At 39.0% G+C, this 19355-nt stretch overlaps 1 protein-coding gene across 3 annotated transcripts in view; it reads left to right on the top strand.

The window, feature by feature from the left end:
• The window catches only part of MON2 (MON2 homolog, regulator of endosome-to-Golgi trafficking), a 114822-nt gene that overhangs the window by 5027 nt on the left and 90440 nt on the right, over nt 1–19355 (top strand). For all 3 annotated transcript variants that reach the window (XM_054718910.1, XM_054718909.1, XM_054718911.1), the window contains exons 2-3: nt 5821–5884; nt 18482–18609. In XM_054718910.1, the coding sequence (XP_054574885.1) occupies nt 5821–5884; nt 18482–18609 (192 nt within the window). The remainder of the gene's footprint in view (nt 1–5820; nt 5885–18481; nt 18610–19355) is intronic.

The raw sequence follows: 19355 nt of genomic DNA, 5'->3' as shown, positions 1-19355 counted from the left end.
TAGCAACAAAAATAATTTTATGGTTGGGGGTCACCACAGGTCGCGACCCACAAGTTGAGAACCACTAGCAGGGTCGCCTAAGACCATCGGAAAACACAGATATTTATTTACATTACGATTCATTAACGGTAGCAAAATTACAGTTATGATGTAGCAACGAAAATAATTTTATGGTTGGGGGTCACCACAACATGAGGAACTGTATTAAAGGGTCACGGCATTAGAAAGGTTGAGAACCACTGATCTAGGGCATACAGCAGTGATGGCGAACCTATGACACGCGTGTCAGCACTGACACGTGTAGCCATTTCTGATGACACGCGGCCGCATGCTGAGGATGAAACATTTGCTGCTCCTGAGGATGAAACATTTGCGACTAGAGTCTTGGAGTTAGTTTTTTCCTCAAAGTGACACACTACCTGAGTTATGCTCAGTTTTTTGGTGAAGTTTGACACACCAAGCTCAAAAGGTTGCCCATCACTGGCATAGAGTTTGTAATTCTTGAGTTGAGTGCTTCTTTATATGATGAAAAGGTAGTCAACAGAAGAAGGTCGTGGTGGTGGTGTGGGTCATTCTGGGAAGAGGAAACAGCAAATGTTTGTGTTTCATGTAAAATAAATTTCATGGGAGCCATTAAAACTTTTAAAGCTACTAAAGTAGAGGGAGTGTATGATCAAATTCATTTAGTAACTTTACTGTAACAGTATTGGAAGAATTAGAGAGGATTGAGAATGAGGCAGAGAGCAGATTTTTAAAAGTGATGATTGCTTGTACTGAGGTAACAGTGGAGGTAGACAGGAAGTTGCTTGCATTGTGGTAAACATGGGTAAAAGAGAGAGTATGGATTAAAAAGAGATTTACCAGATATAATTACCAGGGCATAGTGACCTTTGCATATGTAGAAAGAGAAATCTATGATGCCTCTCAGATTTCTAGCTTGGGAAACTGAGTGGGTAACTAAACGAAGGAATATAGGAGGAAATGTTTTGGAGGAAAATGAGTAGTCATGAATATATTAAGTTTAAGATTTATGTGTGACATTCTTGTGGAACTGACCAGTAGGTATTTGAAAATGATGGCTTGTTACTTAAGAGGGAGGCCTAGAATTTCAGATTTAGGAGTATTTAGTACCACAACAGGATTCTCCCATTAGTCAACTATTTGGGTACTGAGGCCCAAGTCAGTTTGCTCTTCTGGGAGGGAGAAGATCTCATTTTCAGTACCTTATGACAGTGAAGAATGAGGGCTGGATAATGTTGTTTTTTTCCCATGTAGGTTTTAATTTTATTCAGATTCTTACTTGGAGGAAGAGAAAACCATTAGTTATTGAACTGTTCAAATCCCAAGATAAACCCATTTTACCTATGATGGAATTGAATTCGCTCAGTTTATAAATGACAGAGCAGGGATTAAACCAGAGTTTAAACCCAGAGATGCAACCCAGACTCCTTGCCCTATTTCTGTTCCTCCATGCTGCCTCTTCAGGTTGAAATTATGTTGAACAAAGGGGAAAAAAAGTCTCATAGTGAAATTACGTGGTTCCAGTTACGAGCTGCAGAGAGACAATTTGGACCTCCCCCCACTGAGTGTATGATCAGACAGTGGAGAAAACAGGAAGAACAACTCCTTAAGATGCCAAAAAAGAAGACCTTAAGAGGAAAATCAGCAAAATGTTTAAAATACTGATTTCTTAATTTTGGGTTGGAAAAGTGGGGGGCGTCTTATACATGGGGGTGTCTTATACATGGAAAAAATACGGTAATCGGGAGCTATTTTGGCTTAGTATTTTGTAATGTATTGTGGCTTTTTTTGTTGACTTCGGTCAGAGAAATTTGCTCATGTTAAAACCAATTGTGTTCTAGCCTATATAATAAAAGCCTAATATGCTAAGTGTCTGGTTGTCCAGTTATCCGTTCAATCAGTTAAAGTGTAATATGCTAATGATATGCTAAGGCTGCTCAGCCGCTTGCTATGATGTGCACTGACCACCAAGGGGCAGGCAGTCAACCAGTAGGTTAGCTTGCTGCTGGGGTCCAGCTGATAGGGACTGAGCAAGATGGGCCGGACACGCCCTGGAGCCCTCCCCCAGTCCCTCCCCAGCTGGCTAAACCTCCTGCGTTCCTCCCCAGCCCCGATCATGCACCGGTGGGATCCCTCGGCCTGGCCTGTGCCCTCTTGCAATCCAGGACCCCTTGGGGGATGTTGGAGAGCCAGTTTGGGCCCGATCCCACAGGCCAGGCCAAGGGACCTCACTGGTGCACGAATTTGTGCACCGAGCCTCTAAAATATATATATATATATAAATATATATATATATATATGACATAACAAAGAGGTAATATGCAAATTGATCATCATGCCCTCACAAGATGGCTGAACAGAAGGCTGGGTGGGGCGACCAGGCTGGCAGGGGGGTTAGTGAGGAGTGACCAAATGACTGAACAAGCAAGCTGCATGGGGTGACCAGGCTGGCGAGGGGGCCATGAGGGGCAACCAGGCAGGCAGGGGCGGCAGTTGGGGCGACCAGGCCAGCAGAGGGGGGCAGTTGGGAGCGACTAGGCTGGCAGGGTTGGCAGTAAGAGGCGACCAGGCCAGTGGGGGGCAGTTAGGGGTGACCAGGCCAGTGTGTGTGGGGGTGCAGTTGGGGGCAACCAGGCTGGCAGGGGGGACTGTGGGGGGCGACCAGGCCAGCAGGGGGGGCAGTTAGGGGCGACCAGGTATCAGTTTGGCAGAGGGGGCAGTTGGGGGCAACCAGGCCAGCAGGGAGGGGCAATTGGGGGCAACCTGGCCAGTAGCGGGGGGCAGTTAAGTGCGATCAGGCCGGCAGGCAGAGGCAGTGAGGGATGATCAGGCTGGCGGAGGGGGCGTGCAGTTAGGGGTGACCAGGCTGGCAGGCTGTGAGCGAGTAGGAGTCAGCAGTCCAGCATTGTGAGAGGGATGCCCGTGATCGGGCCTAAACCGGCAGTCAGACATCCCCCGAGGGGTCCCGGTTTGGAGAGGATCCAGGCTGGGCTGAGGGGACCCCCCCCTCCATGCACAAATTTTGTGCACTGGGCCTCTAGAGAGAGAGAGAGAGAGAGAGAGAGTGTGAGAGTGAGTGAGTGTGTGTGTGTGTGTGTGTGTGTGTGTATACACATATATACATACATACACACACATATATGTATATATATGTTTAAAAACATAAAATAGGAGCTTTTAGTGAAGGGAAGTAGCATTTAATTTTTATATCTACATAAGTGGGATAAAATGTTACAGGTACAAACCATAGAGAGCCCACTATTAAAAAGTTGCTATAAATAAAAATAATGGAAGAAATGGTTTCTGTCACTGCTTATGGTTCTGTAAGAGTACCAAAATCAGAAGAACTTGCATTATAAATCTACAGCTATCCTCACTTCTTTTAGCAGTGGTTTAATTTCAGTAAAACATTATTTTCCATATTAAATTAGTGTTATTTTGGTTCGTATTTAATTTGTGGACTTGTTGGCTTTGTAATTTAATAACTATAAAAATGAGTCTATTTTAAATTTTATTTATACTAACTTAAATTTGTCAGTGACTTGGTAGGTCCATGAGAATTTTTATTTTTAAAAGATGTCCTTATACTACTCAATTTTGAGAATCACTAGTAGGGGTGGGTATTGGGAACCATTGAATTGAGACAGTGGATGGATGGAGGACAAGACTGTAAATAGAGAAGTCTTGCTTATCCACCACATATCTTGCTTATATTATTGCAAAAGCCTTCTAAATATTGCTGCCTGTTGAAATCACCTGAAGATTTTAAAACCTCTTATGCCTGGATCTTACTGGCATTCATTCTGATTTAAGGAATGGGCATCAGGATTTTTTTAAGCTTCTAACATGCACGGCTCCAAATAATCAGAAAATCAATACTCTTTTCCTGAAGTAGTCCCTTTATTTTTATTTGTTTTAAATAGTCCCTTTATTTTTACTATATTTTTCTGCAAGTAGTGATGGTCTTTTAATTTGGGACATTTCTACTTAAAATTATTAAGTCCTAAGTGTAACCATTAGGGCTCTTAGTTGTGAGCAATGAAATCTGACTCTGACTGATATAAATAGAAATGACATTGAGCAGCTCACAGCATTCGTAGAAGGCTGGATGGATCCAGCCTTAAGAAAAAGTATAGGGACAAAGAGAGGCTAAGCAGCTAGAGTCACAGCACAACATGCCAGTGAGATCATTATTACTGTCTCTGCTGAACAGTGACTGGGTGCCTCAGATTGCACTACTGGTTGCACTGGCCCCTTCATGCAACCACTGGTTCTGCTGCCATCACTGCTCTTGGAAAGTACATGTCATCTCCACTGTGGCCATCGTCAGAAAGAATTGTCTCCTGTCTCTTTGCTTTTCTGTGCCACTAGTTCCCATATGATAGTGTGTGAGTGAGATAAGTGTGGGCTGCCAGGACATGTGGGAAAGCAAGCACATATCTGGCATTTTCCATTTTTAATAGTGGAACATAGCCTCTATCTTGCATCAAAACTCATCAAGTTGTCAATTCTTCAAATAAAAAGCAAGGGCTTTACATGGTTGGAAGCCAACACAATGGCAAAGGTCTACACATAGTGTAGTCAACAATGTGTTATTTATTTTATGCATTAATTCACTGGTTCTCAAACAAAGAACCCAGAAGACATGGTGTTCTCCCATAATTATTTTTAAACATGTAAAGCATGGTACCATTTGTTCTTTATCAAGTAGTAAGAGGTAACAAAATACATGAGCAAGTAGCAAGCAAATTAATAGGGAAACTTGGACATATAAGTATTGTGTATTATTTTTAGAGGTGTGGAGACCAGAATAAGTAGAAAATAGGCATGCTTCTTTTTATTTTATTTTTTCTTTTAATCTTTATTGTTGAAAGTATTACATAGGTCCTCCTTTTTCCCCCATGGCATGTTTCTTGGTAGTTAAAATATTCTGAGTTTCTATGATGGAAGCTGTATATCAATATTTATGTTAACATTGTCCAATAGAAATATAATGTGGACCACAAGTATAATCCATAGATATAATTTTAAATTGAATTTAAAAAGTAAAAACACCATTCATTTTAAAAATACATTTTATTTAACCCAATATGTTCAAAATAATGTCACTTTAACATTCAATATAAATATTTAAGGGATAGTTTACATTTTTTTTATCATACTAAGTCTTCAAAATGTAGTGTGTTTTAAACGTAGAGTACAGCTTATTTCAGACTAGCCACATACAATGTGCTTAATAGTCACATGTAACCAATGCCTACCATATTGGACATCACAGTTCTGTGGCGTTGCATAAAATGCCATCTGATCTCCAAGTACTAAACATACTTATGATGTAGTGTTTTAGACATTTTGTGAAAACTGAATGGGTATTTAAAAAAATGTAACCTAAAAGTAACAAGTGCTTGGTTATCCATTCTCTTCTAATTCAAAACAGTTTTACTTGATATTGCAGTGTTTTGCCATTTTTATGGTGGGGAGGGAGGTGTGAAATGGGGAAGAGAAACCTAATTTTGTTTTTCTTTATTATTTTTTATTTTCTGAACATTGAAATCTGTGAGTAATTATAGGGTATTCCAGATGTGCCTTAAGGCAGAGAAAGCAACATGCTGTAGTGCAGAGCTTGCATGTGAATAATTAAATTAATCATATTTTATTACATTTTATCGAACTTTTAAAAATAAAAACATAATAGTGACTGAGTCTGTGCTCGAGAGTTTATCTATCATATATGGTTTTTCCCCTAGATAATTCATGTTGAAAGTAAGTCTTTTGTTCTAATTATTTTTATTCTTGCAGGCTGCTGAATCAGGAATAATAAAAGTTAAAACAATAGCTGCACGAAACACCGAAATTTTGGCAGGTAATTTTTTGTATTAAAAATTCAATAATCAATGAAAAATTGACTAATAGAAGTAGAATATTAAAAAAAAAGTTTCTGTAGCATAAAGTTCTTAACTTATTAACTAACGGGGTTTTCTCAGAGATGACTGCTATAAAATTCTCTGAAATAAAAAAATATAAAATTACTAACTCCTTAAAGGATTTTTCTTACTCATCTTTTCATTCTCCTCTACCTTTTGTCAATCACCTAAGACACACCTTACATATCCAATTAATATTTGTTGTATTAAATTGAATGTTAGATTGGCTCTCAGTCTACCTTCTAAGATCTATTTTATCTTTAATATAAACAAGTCATAATGTAGTGTTATAATAAACCTAGTAGAACTATATGAGTTTTCAGTCCTGCGACTAAGGCATTATAGTCATGAAGAAAGAATTGGAGTGGGGTAGAGGAAAGGAAACAAGTGTTTTCTTACATTCTCGTGATTGAACCTGGTGTTCAAGAAGAGCTTTGAAGAGGTTTTTTTGGGGGCACCATTTTGATAAAGTCTACTTTTTCTTTGGTGCCTTTCTGTTCTTACATCAGTAATGAACGTGGAAAAGGAAACTGGTATTTTTGAAAATTTGTTACATGTCAGCTTTTTGTGCCACTCTGTCTAATATAAGACAGTCTTATGGGGAAATATTTTTATTTTATAGTAGAGCAAGTTGAGATGTAAAGAGATTAAGTTACTTGCCTATGATCACATGATAAGTGGTGGAAACAGATTCAAACCCAGGGTTATTCAGAGCCACCACATTCTTTCTGCTGCAGTGCCATGGTGTTGCGAGGTTTCCATACCAGCTACCCCTCCCCCGTGTTTCTACTTAATTATTGCTTACTTCACTGATCCTTCCTTCAATCTGCTTTCCAGTTCCAATAATGCTGTTGGTCTCAGCTAGTTATAGGAGAAAAGCAGTCCTATTAAGTTAATTTACACAAAGTCTAAATACTAGTAAGAATCTCTAACTCTCATAAGTCTCTACATTTTTAAAAAAGGATACCAATAAATCTCTGGTGGAATCTCAGAGTATTACAAAATGAAATGAAGACTTTTGGGGACAGTTTAAGAATGGGAGGTGAGAGTGGGTTTCACATAGGCTTGCCATCTTTGCTGCAAATTTGCCCTTAAGGTTAGCGCTCCTAAGTTACATCTGTTTCTCATAGCCTCTCCTCTGATTTTGAACATTCTGTCAAAACATCACATAGTTTTATAACATTATTCACAGCATTGAATAATGCTCAGTGTGCATGTTGAGAAGGGGTGAAGTGAAGGGAAAAGGCAAAGGTATGTCTTGTTGGATTCGGAGGGTGGGCAAGTGGATTTTAGGAGATGCATGTTGGGTAGATTAGTTACTGTGAGAAAATTAATGATTAAAGATAAATTATAACCTGGATATTTTTAAGTTGGAGACATCATAGATCAATCATATTAGAATATCATTACACATATTTACTTTTGCTACTGTCATTGCTGATATTACGGTAAGTTCTTAATTATTCTCCAATAATAGAAGTTTACATTGGGTCTGTAGTTGATGGAAGATATTTTAAAAAGACTGATTTCTTCAGAGGATCACTACCTGTTATAGAGTTGTATACCACGTAAAATATCTAATTAGTTAATCTTAAGGATGAGTAATAAAAATTTTCTCAGTCTGTATGAGTTTAGTATATAAGTAAGCTATTAATTTCATCCTAATGCACTTAGCTTTATCTAAATCAAGGTAGATCAAATCTTTATGCACATACAATTAATCATTCATGCTTTAATATTCATAGTATCCAAAGCCATGTACCTGAGGAGCTATTTAAACTTTTCCCTGTTTTGTTTTTTTACTAAGTATTTATAACAATTGATACTTTAAATTTTATAGATTTTTTTAGACCACTGTCATCTTGAAAAAAAATCTAAGGCTCTTAAAAACAAAAAGAGTTTAAATTCGTCAATATGTAGTTTCTAAACTACTTAGTTCAGAGTACAGTTAATGCTGAGAAAAAAATTTAGTTGAATTTTTTTTTTTAATTTCCTGAGAAATGTTTGCTTCTCTATAGTGCTAGAGACTATAGGTTACTATATTTGTGCTGTAATGGATGTTAAAGATACATAATTGAGGCATCTTAAATGAGGTGAGATACTGAATTCTCAGAGATCTTTGCATATTCAGAAAACATAATGGGTTGCTATAAAAATCAGAACCTTGAGTTAGGATCAGTCTGATTAGTGATACTCAGTATAAATTTCTAGCCAAATTTAGTTTTCTTAGATTTATTTTCCAAGGGAAGGTTATTTACATTGCAGAATAAATCTTTGCTTTACATCTCCCCTTCTTTTAAGCATCTTCCTTTAATGTTTATTTTTCTTTGTTTTCACTGCTGTCATGAATGCTGACATAAGTGGGAATGCTATGCCAGGTAATGTCAGCATTGATTCAAATATACAGATCATTTTCTCAAAATTTCCTTTTTCTTTTAAAAACAAAACTCTGTAAATGAGAGATAGCAACATAAAATTTTTCATTTACAAGGCCAAATGCCTTAATCTTATATTTGACTACCATATGTTACAAATTGTTTTTATTATCCTATTTTAAAATATACTTGAAATTGATTGAGAAGGCATATGCTATACAAAAAGTACATAAACAGAGAATCTGCTTTTTGAATAAATATTTGAACAAGAAATCAATGAAGTTGTGATGTCTTTTAAAACTGTATATTTAACGCCTACATAAAACTATAGGATTACATCTACCCATAGCTGCTTTCAGCTACTGTCAGATTCATGTAGAATTTTACACAGATAATTATTATGTACTAGGAGCCCAGTGCACAAATTCGTGCACCTTGAAAGGAGTTGTGGGCCGAGGCTGCGGTGGGCACAGGGGCGGGTCTTGGCCCATTCTCCACGCCCCCACCTGGCCCCTCCTGCCACGGCCCCTGGTCTGCCAGCAGCCCCACTCCTGCCGCTGCCTCTCCCACACGCTGACGGCGCCAGCCCCGCTTGCACCACTTATGGTGTGGAGCAATTGGGGCTGGCGCCAGCAGCGGGTGTGAGCGGGGTCAGTGCTGTCAGTGGGTGCGAGCAGCAGCTGTTGCCCCAAACACCCCTCAGGAGCAGGGGGAGATGGAGAAGACCTGAGGGGCAATTGGGGCCGGCTCTGGGCACTGGCAGTGGGTGTGAGCGACAGCTCTGGTGCCTGCAGTGGGGGCGAGCAGGGCCAGCGCCGGCAGCAGGTGCAAGGGCCGTGTGGGACCGCGGCGCACGGGAACAAATAATTTTCGGTAACCACCAGAGGCTTGCCCTGATGACAGTGACTGGCGCCCCCACTCACCTGCTCCACCATCCCACCACGGCCGACACCTGGCATGTTCTGCGCTCTGCCGCCTGCTGCTGACTCCTGCCATGTTCCACGCGTGCCCCCTGGTGGTCAGTGCACGTCATAGCGACCGGTTGTTCGGTTGTTCCGCCATTCGGTCTATTTGCATATTAGCTTTTTATTATATAGGATGATTTGTGTTCTTTTCTCACATAGATTCCCTCACCTTTTTCATTTCTACACGATCTTATTACTAAAAGGTCTCTAATTTAAGTAATTTAAGTAAATATACTTTGTAATTTTCCCCCAACATTAAAAAGTAAATTATCTGCTGATTTTATTTAGCATATTCTGTCTTATCAATACATATACCTGTGATATTTCATAAATATTTATAGACTATATCATACAACATATTCTTAGTAGGAATAATTATGTAAGAATCACCAGGTGTGATACAAAGATGGTTAATATAATTTACCTATAATCTATATGGAAATATAAGAAATATATTTGAATATATTTCAGCCATGCTGTTTAGCTTACCTGCCTTTTGAAGTCCTTTGCCAGAAATTTTCCCTTCCAGATGACATACTCCCTGTGAGGTCAGGATCAATATCTTACTCTTCCTTATATTGCTAGTAGGTAGTACATTATTTGTGAAGTAGTAAGCCCTCATTAAATGCAGATATGTGTCTAGTATGTTTTTCTACTTCTCTGTAATTTTCCATTATGATGATTTGAGTACATTTTGTCTTATTTAATTCATGTCAGCCAGATAACAAAGTAATGAAGGAGACAGACCCTAAATAGAGAATTCTAATACCTTGTGGTAAATGCCAAGGTGGAAGTATAGATAGGCTTGTTATGGAAATAGGGAAGGCACTTAGTCCATCCTGGGAATCTGAAGGTGAGTCTTGAAGCCTGAAAAAGAGATAGCCAGGCAAATAAGTTATAGAAGAGGAAAGTAAAGGAGATTACTTATATACATGAGGTATAAAACATCTTGGTCTACTTAGATACACTATTCAGGTATTACCATTGTGTGATATCCTGAGCAGCTTGATGGAAAGAGTTTGAATCAGGGAAGTGACACATTAATATCAACACTAATAAAAGAGAAACATGCAAATTGACCGTACCTCCGCTACGCCCAAAAGCCACGCCCACCAGCCAATCAAGAGTATGCAAATTAACCCAACCAAGATGGCTGCGAGCAGGAGGCTTGGGTTTCCCCGGCAATGGAGGAAGACAAGCTTCCCGTAGCACTAGCCTGCCCTAGCCTCCTCTCAAGGCTACAAAGTTTCAGTTATAGAAGATGAATAAATCCCAGATACCAGGGCCTCCACTTGGGTCGCCAGTGGGTGTGACCTTCCTGCAAACCACCACAGGCCCCTCGCCCAGGACGCCCCATGCCCCAAGGGAACCCCCACCCTGATCTGGGACACCCTTCAGGACAAACCAGCCGGCCCCAACCCATGCATCAGGCCTCTATCCTCCTATCTAATAAAAGAGTAACATGCAAATTGACTGTCACTCCAACACACAAGATGGCTGCCCCCACGTGGTCAAAGATGGCTTCCCCATGTGGACACAAGATGGCCGCCACAAGATGGCCAGCAGGGAAGGGCAGTTGGGAGGGACCAGGCCTGAAAGGGAGGGCAGTTGGGGGTGATCAAGCCTGCAGAGGAGGGCAGTTAGGGGTGCCCATGCCGGCAGAGGAGGGAAGTTGGGGGCGACCGGGCCTGCAGGGAAGGACAGTTGCGGGGGGAACCCAGGCCTGCAGGGGAGGGCAGTTAGGGGTGACCAGGCCTGCAGGGGAGGGCAGTTAGGGGCAATCAGGCTGGCAGGGGAGCAGTTAGGCATCAATCAAGCTGGCAGGGGAGTGGTTAGGGGGTGATCAGGCTGACAGGCAGAAGCAGTTAGGGGCAATCAGGAAGGCAGGCAGGCGAGCAGTTGGGAGCCAGTAGTCCTGGATTGTGAGAGGGATGTCTGACTTCCTGGGTAGGATCGGGACAAAAGGGGCAGTTGGACATCCCTCAATGGGTCCCAGATTGGAGAGGGTGCAGGCTGGGCTGAGGGACACACACCCCTGTGCACGAATTTCGTGCACTGGGCCTCTGGTCTTATATAATAAAAGGCTAATATGTAAATCAACTGAACAGAGGAACGACTGGTTGCTATGACGCGCACTGACTACCAGGGGCAGACGCTCAATGCAGGAGCTGCCCCCTGGAGGTCAGTGCGCTCCCACGGGGGAGCGCTACTCAGCCAGAAGCCGGGCTCATGGCTGGCGAGCACAGAGGCAGTGGTGGGAACCTCTCCCACCTCCGCAACAGCGCTAGACCCCTCAGCAGACATCCCCCAAGGAGTCCTGGACTGCGAGAGGGCGCAGGCCGGTTTGAGGGCCCCCTGCCCAGTGCACGGATGTTGTGCACCAGGCCTTTAGTTTTTATATAAATTATTGACATCAATTCAGAAGATATGTTTCAATGTACCATCAGTAAGGCAGACGTCTGTTGGTAGGCTATTCCTATAATCTAGGCTAGAAGACACAGGGGGCTGTAACTAATGCCATGCTCACAATTTGACTTAATGGGCCAGAGTTTCTTTACAATATAGTGTGTTCTTATTTATTATATTTCCTTGGGTGTTTTTTTTTTTTTTTTTACTTTGAAAAATTTTAATTTTTATCCTGCTTTTTGTTATATTATAAATACTTTTCTTTGATGCCATCTTTTGTCATTTAAGTTGTTCTATAATTTAGTAAGTAATTATAGCTTATTTAACCATTCCTCTATGGTAGGCATATTTTAGTGTTTAGAATTTTTTAAAGATTAATTTCTAGAAATGAAATTAATAAACTAAAGGGTATGAACATGTTCTTGGAATTTGTCACCACACTGCTTTCTACAAAGATAAAACTTGATGCATTTACCAATACATGTGAGTATTTTTAAAACATCCTTGCCAGATTATTATTATTATTATTATTATTATTATTTTTACTAAATCTTTATTGTTCAGATTATTACAATTGTTCCTCTTTTTTCCCCCCATAGCTCCCCTCCTCCCGATTCCCACCCCACCCTCTGTCCTTACCACCCCCTCCCACTGTCCTCATCCATAGGTGTAGGGTTTTTGTCCAGTCTCTTCCCGCACCCCTCTACCCCTTCCCCCCCGAGAATTGTCAGTCCACTCCCTTTCTATGCCCCTGGTTTTATTATATTCACCAGTTTACTCTGTTCCTCAGATTTTTAATTCACTTGATTTTTAGATTCACTTGTTGATAGATATGTGTTGTTCATAATTTTTATCTTTACCTTTTTCTTCTTCTTCCTCTTCTTAAAGAATACCTTTCAGCATTTCATATAATACTGGTTTGGTGGTGGTGAACTCCTTTAGCTTTTTCTTATCTGTGAAGCTCTTTATCTGACCTTCAATTCTGAATGATAGCTTTGCTAGGTAGAGTAATCTTGGTTGTAGGTTCTTGCTATTCATCACTTTGAATATTTCTTGCCACTCCCGTCTGGCCTGCATAGTTTCTGTTGAGAAGTCAGCTGACAGTTGTATGGGTACTCCCTTGTAGGTAACTAACTGTTTTTCTCTTGCTGCTTTTAATATTCTCTCTTTGTGTTTTGCTCTTGACATTTTAATTATGATGTGTCTTGGTGTGGTCCTCTTTGGATTCCTTTTGTTTGGGGTTCTGTGCGCTTCCTGGACTTGTAAGTCTATTTCTTTCACCAGGTGGGGGACGTTTTCGGTCATTATTTCTTCAAATAGGTTTTCAGTATCTTGCTCTCTCTCTTCTTCTGGCACCCCATAATTCGGATGTTGGTACGCTTGAAGTTGTCCCAGAAGCTCCTTACACTATCTTCAAATTTTTGGATTCTTTTTTCTTTTTGCTTTTCCGGTTGGATGTTTTTTGCTTCTTTATATTTCAAATCTTTGACTTGATCCTTGCGATCCTCTAGTCTGCTGTTGTATCTCTGTATATTATTTTTTATTTCAGTCAGTGTTTGTTTAATTTCTAGTTGGTCCTTTTTCATATCCTTGAGGGTCTCGCTAAATTTATCGGCCTTTTCTAGAAAATTCTTGAAAAACCTTATAACCGTGGTTTTGAACTCTATATCCTGTAGTTTGCTTTCCTCCATTTCTTTCATTTGTGACCTGTTTCTTTGTCTCCGCATTTTGGCTGCTTCCCTGAGTTGATAGAGTGACTTTGTGTGCTAGGTGTCCTATAGGGCCCAGTGGCTTAGCCTCCCCAGTTACCTGAGGTGGACACTCTTGGTGCACCCCTTTGTGGGCTGTGTGCACAGTCTTGTTGTAGTTAAGCCTTGATTGTTGTTGGTATCACTGGGAGGAATTGACCTCCAGGCCAATTGGCTGTGAGGATCAGCTGTGTCTACGCTGGGAGAACTTCTGTGCTGGAGACACCCTTATGAGACAAGACTTGCAAAAGCCTCTGCACTCAGCTTGGATGTGGCAGAGTCTCAGGGTGGAGCAAACAGCAATGGCTTCGTGGGGCGGGATCTCAGGGCAGAGCAAACAGCAATGGCTTCCCGTCAGCTCTGCCCTAAGAGGCCCCTGGGTCTCAGTGTCCCGCGGTAATCGCTGCAAGCACCTCTGAGAGAAAGCGCCCTCGAGTTTTGCCTGCTGCCAGACAGTCCAGTTTCTCCCTGAATGAGTCTGGGTCCCCAGATTTTGGTCCGGAACTGGAGTTCAGAGCAGTTAGGAGCTTTTGTCTCCCTCCCGCTTGAGAAAGCCAGCCGCGTACTCAGTTCCCAGCCCCCTCCGCACGCATGCCTTCGTACCTCTGCCTTCCACAGCTCCTGTGAGTCTCAGTGTGCTCTTCTCTTTCCTTCTAGTTGTAGAATTTCCACTCAGTCAGCCTTCCTGTGGTTCTGGATGATGTCCGTTTTGTTTTTAATTGTAGTTTTGAAATTGTTGTGCGAGGCAGCAGTTTATGTCTTTACCTATGCTGCCATCTTGGTTTCTCTCCAGATTATTATTTTTAAAAAATATTTTTGGTAATTCAACAGGCAGATGACTTCTCATTTTAATTGACATTTCTCTTTAATATTACACATTTCTCTTTGAATATATTCTATTTTATTTTACATTTATTTAAAATTTTTGTATCATCAAATTTTTGAGGTATTTATATAGTAAAAATATTAAATTCCCATCATGTGTATATTTTCTGCAAGTCATTTACCTTTTAATTTTTAATTAGATCCTTTTTAGTTTTACATAATCTAATTTTCTCATTTGTTGCTCTCTGTTTAGGAAGCCCTTCTCCTATCACATAGTTTCTATTTTTTTTCTAGTTTTTCTACAGTTTGATTTTTTTTCTTAATAATATATGGGATGACATGAGGACCTAGATTTTACTTTCTTTTGCAAAATTACTAATTGTACCTACATCATTTGTTGAATAATCCTTCCTTTTTCAATAATGTACTTTTAATATGAGACTCTCCATGCTGTTTTTGTCTTTCAGTTCTTGAATTATTTAAAACATTTTCAGACCTTTTGAACCATTAAAATTTTTTTTAAATGTTAGGAATATCAGTCTTTTCCCTAAGTAGATTTTAAGGGTTTTGAGGATAGCAATTGTTTCCACATCACATTTTATTTCTTTCATAAGAATTATAATTTGTTATTTAATGACCATTAAAATTCATTATAATAAAACTTTTATTAGTCCCTATTAGTGTTATTCATAGTGGGGTATCCTAGTTTAATTCTTTTTTTCCAGGATAAAAACTGCAATTATGCAGTGAAACTCCTCAGAGCAAGGAAACCCCTAGGATATGGGGACCTGCTGGACCTCTTTCAGGTGTGTGAAAGTGCATCATTTGATCTCATAGTTATAAAATTTAGACATAAAATATATTTATTAAACATACAGTGTTACTCAGTCAAAGGAGTTATGCCTATTAAGGGACTTAGGTAGAAAATAATCTTTTTCAGCCCCCAAAAGCTATCTTTAAATTTTAATGGAAATTGAAATAGAGAATTTTGATTAAAAAGAGTTGACCTTTTCCTTTTTTCCTGGGCTGATAAAAAAAATGGTTAAATTGAGTTAGATGTTCTTTATATTGCAGGACAGTGTTTTTTTCCATGTGATTTTTCAGAGTTTATACCCATAAAACTTTTATATGAAACTACACTTAAATAGTATGTCATTAAAATCATTGTATACAAAAGGAGAGGAGCTATTCTCTCATATAGAAGAGTAAGATTAATTTCTGCTTCTTAGGTCAGCTATCAGCTATCACTTTTAAAAGAAAAAAACCAATAGCTTTTTCTCCCCCTGATCATTATCTTACTGCATTGCGATCTGGATATGAGGAATATGTTTTTGTTTTTGTTTTCATATTATGCTTCAAGAGACAGAATAGATCAGTAGATTTATTTATTTTTTTTGTTAATCATCTGTTCTGTATAATATAGAAACTTCCCTTTTGACCATTATATTGTCGTATAAAGTGGGAGGAAACAAAAAGTGGGAAGGAGACAAGAGATATTTGATTACTTTGAGTTATATTAAAAGGAAATTTTTAAAAATTATTTTTATTACTATATTAAGTTTATCTCAGCTTGATAGACTTTGATAACTGTGACTGACATGGATTCACCATTTCATTATAATTCACCTTATTTTATTCATTCAAAGATGCAGTTTTTTCACAGTTTAATATTCCCTAAATTGGCATGCATCATACAATTGATGGCATCTAAGAATCACTGTAGGCCAGGTGGTGTTATAGTTGTTTATTTTCAGTGCATATGTGAACGTATTTATAGTTGTTCTTATTAGCACATCTGTTGTGTGCATTGTTATCACATTAAGTTTAATTGCCGTGTAAAATGTCACCTTAGTATTGTACACAAACTTTCTGTTATGTCTTATGGTAAGTAAGCACCAGCATCAAAACATGGGTGTTACTAAGATCTGACAATAGTGAAGTACTTTGTCAATAAATGAGGCATCTCCAATGCTCTTGATGGCCTAGATGCTAGAGGATGAAATTGTAAGGAAAAATGTAAGTGATTAGTAGCACTGTATCTTAGTTTAATTAGCACTGATTTACTTTCTTGAGAGTTTATGAATATGTCTTAAAACCATTGTCATTAGCCATTCTATGAAAATACATTGTTCTTCCTTCTCTGAAGACAGGATCCCTTTCCTACATTTATCAGAAGACTTAAGTTAGACAACTCTGAAGTACAGATCATTGATTCTTCTTAGATGCTTTTAACTCTTTTCCTTCCATTTGTATCAAGTCCTGTTTACTTTAAATAGGGGCAACATAATGTGGAAAACATAGTGGAACCAGGAGTTAGAAGACATTTTCCATTTCTGGCTGTACCACATAATTGTTGCTTGGGCTAAGTCATGCCATAAAAGGTCTATTTGGTTATTGTGATACCAAATGAGAAACACGTGCTAACATTCTAAAAATTATAAATGTGGCTTGTTACTATTGAAACTTACTTGCCTGAACAATATTTAATAATTAGAAATGTTCAGCTGAGTGAGGGGTAGCCTCTTATATGGCAGGATATTTACTGCATCAGAGCTTTATTGTCATCTTTTAAGAATTCATATAAATGTTTTGAGACATTGTTATGGAAAATTTATGTCTCTGGATTTGAATCAAAACCTTTATGCACAAGAAAGCAAGGAAATAAGGCAAGGGAACCCTTTTGGAAACTGTTCTTCTCAAGTCATTTTTGCCATCTCTTAGCTGTTCTAACTCACCAATTTATTCTGGCATACTGAGGGGTTTTACAGAGCATGATGTAAGAAATTGTAGTCTTTATTTACCATACCATAAAGGGAGTTTTGGGTGCATAAAGGTAGGGATTTAAATAAAATTCATGTTAACATTGGTTTTATTCTTATAATAGTTATTCTGGGTGACTTTCTCATAATTTCTTTGGCAAAACTTGTTAAAATTCAGATTGTTATGTCTTTATTATATGTTTTAACCTCAAAAATAATTGATGTGTATAGTACCTTTGAAAGCATATACAAAAACACATGTTTAATGTGTTCTTGATTCATAATTCCATGTTATTTATTAAAATTCCCTGAGGATGACATACCTGTCATATCTTTGTGTAGCCATTCAATGTGTATTGATTTAATTTCATTTTATAAATTTAATTATATATAATTCAGTGTGCACATTTTCTAACCTTTTACATTTTTGTTGCCACTTTAAAACTTCTGAAGGAATTAGCTTGGTAGAAAGAGTTAAATTAAGATTTGGAATTATAGCATGTGCATCCAATTTAAAGTAATGTTTCATTAATAAGAGTAGTAATGTTATTGTTTTTAATGAGCTTATTTCTTGAAGAAAAATTAGGCTATGTAAATGCAAGGCATCTATAATAATAAAAGCATAATATGCTAATTAGACTGGAAGGTTGCCGGGTGTTCTTCCGGACAAAGCTGTGGTGGCAGGGGCCAAGGCAGAGGCGGTTAGGGGTGATCAGGCAGGCAGGAGAGCATTTAGGGGCGATCAGGCAGGCAGGCAGGCAGGCAGGCAGAGTGGTTAGGGTCAGTCAGGCAGGCAGGCAAGCAGTTTAGGGGCAATCAGGCAGGCAGAGTGGTTAGGGGTGATCAGGCAGGCAGGCAAGTGGTTAGGGAGGATCAGGCAGGCAGGCAGAGTGGGTAGGGGTGATCAGGTGGGCAGGCGAGTGGTTAGGAGCCAGTGGTCCCGGATTGCGAGAGGGTGCAGGCCGGGCTATGGGAGCCACCCCCACTCCTGTGCACAAATTTTGTGCACCGGGCCTCTAATATAATATAATTATAGAGAGTTTCTGAACATTCAGAAGTATGGTGGAATGATGCATATACTATTTTAAATTACTTTTTCTGTTCTATAATATGAATTTTTATTCATGTTTTCCCTTCTGCACTGTTGAAGGTATGGTATGCTTCTCTGAGGCAGGATAGAACTTCTGAGAAGTTGCCCTTAAAGAGTATAGCACCATAAGAGGGACCAGTGATAGAGTGTCAGGAGAAAGGCATGGCAAAGCTATAGTTAAGGGGTGTACTTTAGATATGAATTTATAACATCTATTTGAAGTGTTTTAACTTTTATACTTGATTTTTATTTTGGTGTTAATTTTACATAAAGTTTTTCAAACATTATTACTGGTTGTAATTATATAAAATGTATTGCTATTTATGAATTAGTTTTAATAATTTATTTTATATGTGTTCTAAATAAAGCATTAAAAGAGAACAGCTCAGAGGTTGTTCAACCTTTTCTAATGGGTTGTGGAACCAAGGAACCGAAGATCACTCAGCTATGTTTGGCCGCCATCCAGAGACTCATGTCACATGAAGTTGTGTCTGAGGTAATGTGAAGATTTTAATCTGAACTATGCACCTAAGAATCAAAGCAGTTTTCACAGGGGAGAATGAAACATACCTGATATTTAATGTAAAACAGTTTTATGACTACCAATGTGCTTGACGAACATAGCTTAATTTAAAAAGATTAGCAAATTATTTTATTAAGTACTTATAAATAATAAAGATGGAAGTGCATTTTTTCAAGTCATTTATAAGTATAAGTAGTCCCAGAGAACCACGCATATTTTCATATCACTGAAGAGAATACCCTATATAATAAGAGGCTAATATGCAAATTGTCCCCTTGGGAGTTCGACCATCTGGGAGTTTGACCACTCACTATGACGTGTGGTGACCACCAGGGGTTGGCGTGGAACGTGGGAAGGTTCCGGCTGGCAGCCAGCAGCTGGCAGCCGGGGGAAGAAAGGCCCTGATAAGCCCTGATTGCTGGCCAGGCTTAGGGACCCTACCCGTGAAAGAATTTCATGCACTGGGTCTCTAGTAAGTCATAAAAATTTTTTTAAGGTAGGAAGGAAAATCATGACTGTTTCCTAAATTATCTGGAGTGAAATTGGTTGTTCATTAATTAAATGTTTGTATCTAATTTTATGATAGTAAAACAAGGAACAACATTTCATCATTATGAATCTATATCCTCATATATATATAATGCTGTTAACCTTAACTTTGTACTATTTAAAGTATTTTAATAGAAGTGGTAAATTCTTTTGCCTTTAGTATAGCATTC

Source organism: Eptesicus fuscus, chromosome 7 (assembly GCF_027574615.1).
Source record: "Eptesicus fuscus isolate TK198812 chromosome 7, DD_ASM_mEF_20220401, whole genome shotgun sequence".
Taxonomy (NCBI): Eukaryota; Metazoa; Chordata; class Mammalia; order Chiroptera; family Vespertilionidae; genus Eptesicus; species Eptesicus fuscus.
Note: the sequence above shows the minus strand (reverse complement) of the source record. Positions and strands in the feature narration are given on the sequence as shown.